The sequence below is a fragment of the Ictidomys tridecemlineatus genome, chromosome 4 (assembly GCF_052094955.1).
Source record: "Ictidomys tridecemlineatus isolate mIctTri1 chromosome 4, mIctTri1.hap1, whole genome shotgun sequence".
Taxonomy (NCBI): domain Eukaryota; kingdom Metazoa; phylum Chordata; class Mammalia; order Rodentia; family Sciuridae; genus Ictidomys; species Ictidomys tridecemlineatus.
The window spans coordinates 48,813,352-48,819,828 of NC_135480.1; the positions used below are offsets into that span (position 1 = coordinate 48,813,352).

The 6,477-nt window shown below is 35.2% G+C and overlaps 1 protein-coding gene across 1 annotated transcript; it reads left to right on the forward strand.

The window, feature by feature from the left end:
• The first annotated feature begins 3,296 nt into the window (after window positions 1–3,296).
• On the forward strand, window positions 3,297–4,113 carry Pth (parathyroid hormone). Its single transcript, XM_005326782.4, has 2 exons — window positions 3,297–3,559; window positions 3,647–4,113. The coding sequence occupies exons 1-2, from the start codon at window positions 3,378–3,380 to the stop codon at window positions 3,906–3,908; spliced, it is 444 nt and encodes a 147-aa protein (XP_005326839.2). The 5' UTR covers window positions 3,297–3,377; the 3' UTR covers window positions 3,909–4,113.
• The last annotated feature ends 2,364 nt before the right edge of the window (window positions 4,114–6,477 follow it).

Below are 6,477 nucleotides of genomic sequence, written 5' to 3' on the forward strand. Positions count from 1 at the left end.
AAAATGGAGACTGGAGCTCACTCCAAGTGAGATTTAAGCAGAATAGAACTAACACATATCTTTCATTGTAGACTCCATACAGTTACTGCTGAAACTTGGACTTTTACTTGAGGTAGAGTCATACCTTGGCAATGCTTAGCAGAAAATAAAATGACATAAAGCTTGGGTGCAACCAGAACTAAAAGAACTGATCCAACACTGAAAATGGCTCTTTAGTTGAGAGGAGAGCTGCCTAAAGGAACCTAGCTATGTTACAGTACTTTTCTTAAGTGTTTTAAAAAATGTCCCTAATAGAGACATTTAAAGGGCTTTGATGGTGATGAGCATGCTATAGCAGTATTTGAAATTAGACAAATAGTAGAATCATATTTCCATTTGGTTTTGGAGGAGACTCTCAATCATTAGTTTGAGGGACACGAGATGGGGACCCAACCCATGGAGAAAGAAGTTGCAAAATGCTAGGCAATTAAAGTAAAAGAGAATAAGGTTCAAAGAAGGGCTACATTTTAAAGGAAAAACTGAGGTAGTATCAGAATCAAAGTGACTCTGGAGTAATAAAGACCTTTGTTCTTTCTTCGAGCATGGTGGCAAACGCCTGTATGGCTCAGAGTGGCTCAGGAGGTTAAGGCAGGATTACAAGTTCAAAGCCAGCCTCAGCAATTTAGTGAGGCCTAAGTAACCTAGTGAGACCCTGTCTCAAGATAAGATATAAAAAGGGCTGGAATCTTTAAAAAAAAAAGGGGGGGGAGGGAGGCTGGGGATGTGGTTCAGTGGTTAAACATCCCTTGGTTCAATCCCTGGTACTTGCTGATGTTGAACTCCATCAACTTTGCTTTCCAAGCCTGAGTTTCCTAGTGTGAAAATGGGGATAATGCAACACACTTAAGGACTGCTGTAAAGATTTAGTAGGATAATGTATGTAAAGAAGGGAACATAGTGCTTATCAAAAGTTATTACTACACCTTAACATGCATGAATAAAATGAATTTTAGAATTATTTACTTTTGAAGCTTTTAAAACTTTGCATAAAAAGCCATTTCAAACATTTTTAACATTTCCTGTAAGAAAAGCACTGTAATTTTGGGGGGAAAATAATCAAGGTAATATGGAGTGGTTGAAAAGGACTTGTAAATAAGCATAACATATATGATTAATTATCATAACAATTGTACTGATAATGTGGTTATACTTCAAATTTTATTCATAAGTAAGATAACTTTGTCATAAATCTTCAGAATGAGAATTTTTGTAAAGTATAAACTCAATATCATCAATTGAGCCAGAATTTTTCTAGGTGGTACAACTCAACATTTGTCAGAACAGTTTGCATAAGCCCTTTTCCCTAGCACGCTGTTGTTTTTGTTCTATTATCCAATTATCAAAAACTTAAGAGGACTGGGCACCACCCAATGGGGGTGTGTGGCTGTTTGGACTAAAGTTGAGATCCCAAGAATTGAGAGTGACATCATCTGCAACAATAAATAAGCTCTTCTTGGTGAGCAGAAGAACCATATATGAAAGTCACACTTGAGGATCTGCAGCCCATTTCATCAGCTTCCTCAAGTTCACTGAACATCAATACAGCATCAGCTGCTATTTCACCTGAAGGAAGGGCTTCTCTAAAGTTGTCTGGTAAGTCCTCTTTTAATTGTCACTTTAAATTACATGACACTTTTGATAATCATGTTTTCTACAAATATGCTATTTGTTCATGATTAAATTTTAAAGAGGTTAAATTATATTAAATATTAAATATAACAATAGAATAAATTTATGCTAAGCATATAAGTCATTTATTTTTGTGATGAAAGCCTTTTGGGATAACTTTTTTAAAAACTTCTGAAATTATAGAAAATTAATGAATATTCTGCATTATATGCTTTAGTAGTCTATAAAAATTTTGAAATAAACAGGCTGGTAATGAATGAATAGTTCAGATGTAAATAATATATTTTTGTTAAGTGGAAGGGCTGGGGCTATAGCTCAGTGGTAGTGCACCTGCCTAGCATGCATGAGGCACTGGGTTCGATCCTCAGCAGCACACAAAGATAAATAAAATAAACGTATTGTATCCATCTACAACTAAAATTTTTTTAAAAAAGGAATATTTGTTAAGTGGAGTAAAATTTCACTTTTCTTTCAGACTACCCTTACCTAGATGGCTTATTTTATGACTTTGAGAGAGCTCAGATTGAAAAAACTACCATTAATGGCTGAATGTTATTTTCCTTTTATATAAATGACAAATTTTTAAACTTTTCTGGACTTTAAATAGTACAAGAATTTTAAAGATATTTAACATCATTTAAAGCTTTTATTAATGGTATTTCTATAAGAAGTCTATTTCCCTTTTAAGAACAAGGAAACAAAGCAGAGATTTATAGGTCACTAGGTGAAGTGGAACAAAGCTAGGATTAGACACTTGATCCACTCATCCTCTACTTGCAATGAATATTTCCAACATAACCCAAAAAAGAGATGGTCTTTTGTTGCTCCATGCATAGATATGTTGATGGCTATATTTTTTCTTATGCTACCTTTAAAATAGGAGTACCTATGGGGTGGGGATGCAGCTCACTGGAAGAGTGCTTACATAGCAAGGCCTTGGGTTCCATCCCCAACACTGAAAAAAAAAAAAAAAGAAGTACATAGCCATTGAACATGTCTGTTAAAAGACAGAACAGTGAACATTTAGAAAAAAGCACTGGTAAATATGCCTTTGCAAATATTGAAATGCAGATTAAGGCAAAAATCTTTTTCATTAATATGAAAATTTTTATGATTAAATGAGGAAAGAGCTAAAAGTTATACTCAAACATACTTGTTAGTGAAGTAGGTAGAAGAAATAAGATGTAGATAAGCATTTTATTAAGAGTCAGAGCTCAAAATGCACATATAAGTAATATTGTGATTTTTAAGTGCTTTAATATGTACTTTTTAATGCCAGAAGTGTGCATTCATTCAGTAAGACCCTCAAAATGAGACTTTACTATTTGGCATTTATGGTTGTTATGCCAGTGCCTGAAATGAAGTTTAATCACGAAAATGACATTTGCTAAGTAAATATTGATAACAATTTACCTAATTTTAAGACTAGGCAATTTCAAGCCTGTTCAAGCATTTATGCATAGCCAACATAAAATGTGTGGGAATCCTTAAAACAAAACTCTTCTATTCATCATGTGGCTTAAAATTCATATATTTAAACCTGCACAAGCAATCTCAAAAAAAATACTTAAGAAAATTAGTCTAATTTCTCAGAGTATGTGTGTGTATATCTGATGTTACTAAAGTATTCCCTATATAAAGAGGCTGATTCCAAAAGCTTCTCCTAAAAACCAACCCAATTAATTACTATACACTCTGTGATTGATTATATGGTTATAATTGGAAACTACTATCAATATTATTATATGGTTTGGAACACTAGAATATTTTTAAATAACTCAGTTTTGCTTTTCCTTTTAGTAAAGATGATGTCTGCAAAAGACATGGCAAAAGTGATGATCGTCATATTTGCAATTGTTTTTCTTACAAGAACGGATGGGAAAGCTATTAAGTAAGTACTACAACCTCTTTTGCATGATGAAGGCATGGAATAAGTGGGAAGCTAATGGAGTGGTCCTCTCTATTTCTGTTCTTCCAGGAAGAGAGCTGTGAGTGAAATACAGTTTATGCACAACCTGGGGAAATACTTGGCCTCCCTGGAGAGGATAGAATGGCTTCGAAAGAAACTGCAGGATGTGCACAGATTTCCTAGCCTTGGAGCTCCACTAGGTGCTGGAGAAGGTGGTTCCCAGAGATCCCCCCCAAAGGAGGAAAATATCCTTGTTGATCACCACCCAAAAAGTCTTGGGGAGGGAGACAAAGCTGATGTAGATGTATTAATTAAAGCTAAATCCCAGTGAATACAGATGTGACCAAAGCACTGCTGTGAACAGCTAGGGCAACAATATTACACACTGTTCACTTTTCTAAACTCCATGAAGACTACCAAATGCCAATATTTCTACTGTTACCAAACTTTGCATATAATCCATTGCTAGACCTGATGGCTGCAATATTAATTGATTATTTTAATCTAACTGTTATTCGTTAAAGAGCTCTTTTGATCATTCTTTCTCTACTATTTTTTTAAAGTATGTAGTGCATAACTTGTGAAATAAATTGCACATTTTCACATGTCTCCCTCATAATGCAAAATAAAAATTTAATCTTGAATCAAAAGTACTGAAATGTTTCTCTCTTGCTAAAAGTAAGTCTTTTGGGTTATAGTGAACACCTCAATGTTTATATTGACACGGGTAGGAAGAACAAAATGAAAAAATTTTTTCAAAAAAATTCAATCATATTTGATATTTTGAACATAATCCATTTCTCATATCAAAGTTCTAGGTTTCCAAATTCTCACTGGATACTGTTGTCCTCTTCATTTCAGGAAAGATAATGAAATGCTCTCCTGAGAAAAAGAGCAAAAAATACTTTAAAACTTGAGTGCAAAAGCATTTGTTCCTCTCTAAATCCATGTCTGTATTCCAAACTCCAAATTTCAAGAGAGACAATTGTAATATTTTTTTATTTTGACAAGTGCCTATTTAATGTCCATTACTTGTGATGTACTTGTCAGTCCTGTAGTATGCATACAATAGTAGACAAAGTGTTCATGAAGCCTATAATTTAGTCATTAATTCATTATTAACTTTGGTCAATCCTGTGTATGAAAAATACAAAATACTAAAGGAGTGTACAATAAAGAGCTACCCTTGGGCTGGGATTGTGGCTCAGCTGTAGAGCGCTCACCTAGCACGGTCGGGACCCGGGTTCGATCTTCAGCACCACATAAAAATAAAGGCATTGTGGTGTGTCCATCTACACCTAAAAAATAAATAAAATATAAAAAAAAGAGCTACTCTTTTTAGATCAGTGCTGCCTGGTAGAATTTTCTATGATGATATAGTCCACAGTCTGCGCTGTCCATCGTGGTAGCCACATGTGCATTTACCTAAAATGTGGCTAGTGTGACCAATGATGGATCTAAATTTCTTTTTTTAAAAAACTGGGCATTTTCTTTTTCTTTTCTTTTTTTTAAGTTTCTTTTTTAAAATTTGTTTTAATTAGTTACATATGACAGCACAATGAACTTGACATATCATACATTTGAATCAGATGGGGTATGATTTCTCATTTTTCTGAGTGTACAGGTTGCAGAATCACATTGGTCATGAAGTCATGTATATACCCACAGCAATCATAATGTCTATTTTATTCTGCTGTCCTTCCATTGCCCCCTTCCCCTCCCCTTCCCTCTCATCACTTCTCTCTACCCAATCTAATGTGACACACTTTTTTTCCTTTTTCCTCACTTCATCATACATGTATTCTGTATAACGATGAGTGTCTCCTTCCATCGTTCATGCAATTCCCCTTCTCCCTCCTTTTCCCTCCCACCTCTCTTTCCTATTTAGTGATAATCTTCTTCTCATGCTCTTCTTCCCTACCCCATTTTGAGTCACCCCCCTTATAAGACATTCGGCATTTGTTTTTTAGGGATTGGCTAACTTCACTTAGCATAATCTGCTCTAATGCCATCCATTTCCCTGCAAATGTCATGATCTTGTTATTTTTTAGTGCTGAGTAATATTCCATTGTGTATATGTGCCACATTTTTTTTTATCCACTCATCCATTGAAGGGCATCTAGGTTGGTTCCGCAGTCTAGCTATTGTGAATTGTGCTGCTATAAATATTGATGTGGCTGTGTCCCTGTAGTATGCTGTTTTTAGGTCTTTGGGGTATAGACCCAGAAGAGGAATAGCTAGGTCAAATGGTGGATCCATTCCCAGCTTTCCAAGGAATCTCCATACTGCTTTCCAAATTGGCTGCACCAATTTGCAATTCCACCAGCAGTGTACAAGAGAACCCTTTTCCCCGCATCCTCGCCAGCACTTGTTGTTGTTTGACTTCATAATGGCTGCCATTCTTACTGGAGTGAGATGGTATCTTAGAGTAGTTTTAATTCGCATTTCTCTGATTGCTAGAGATGGTGAGCATTTTTTCCGAGTATGTGTTGATTGTTTGAATATCCTCTTCTGAGAAGTGTCTGTTCAGGTCACTTTGATTTGTTGATTGGGTGAATGAATCTAAATTTCACTAGATCACTTATGGAAACAGAAGCAGAGGTTCTGCTTACACCAGAGCTAAATGTTCCTGATTCTTATTCCCTCTTCCAGTTTAAAATTATGTCTTTATAAAATGTGTCACCCTATGGATGTAAGTGGTAGTTTTCATTTGTTCGTTTTTTTGCCTATCTCTGATTACTGGTGGGATGAATTTCTGTCTGCATGTTGGCCATTTGGGCTTCATTCTGAATTTCTTATTTTTTAATCCTTTGTCAGTTTTTGTATCGGCTTTCTAGCTCTGTTAAATTTGAGTTTGTGTCTCCTAAGACAATTTCTGTTTGCATATAAACATCACGAAT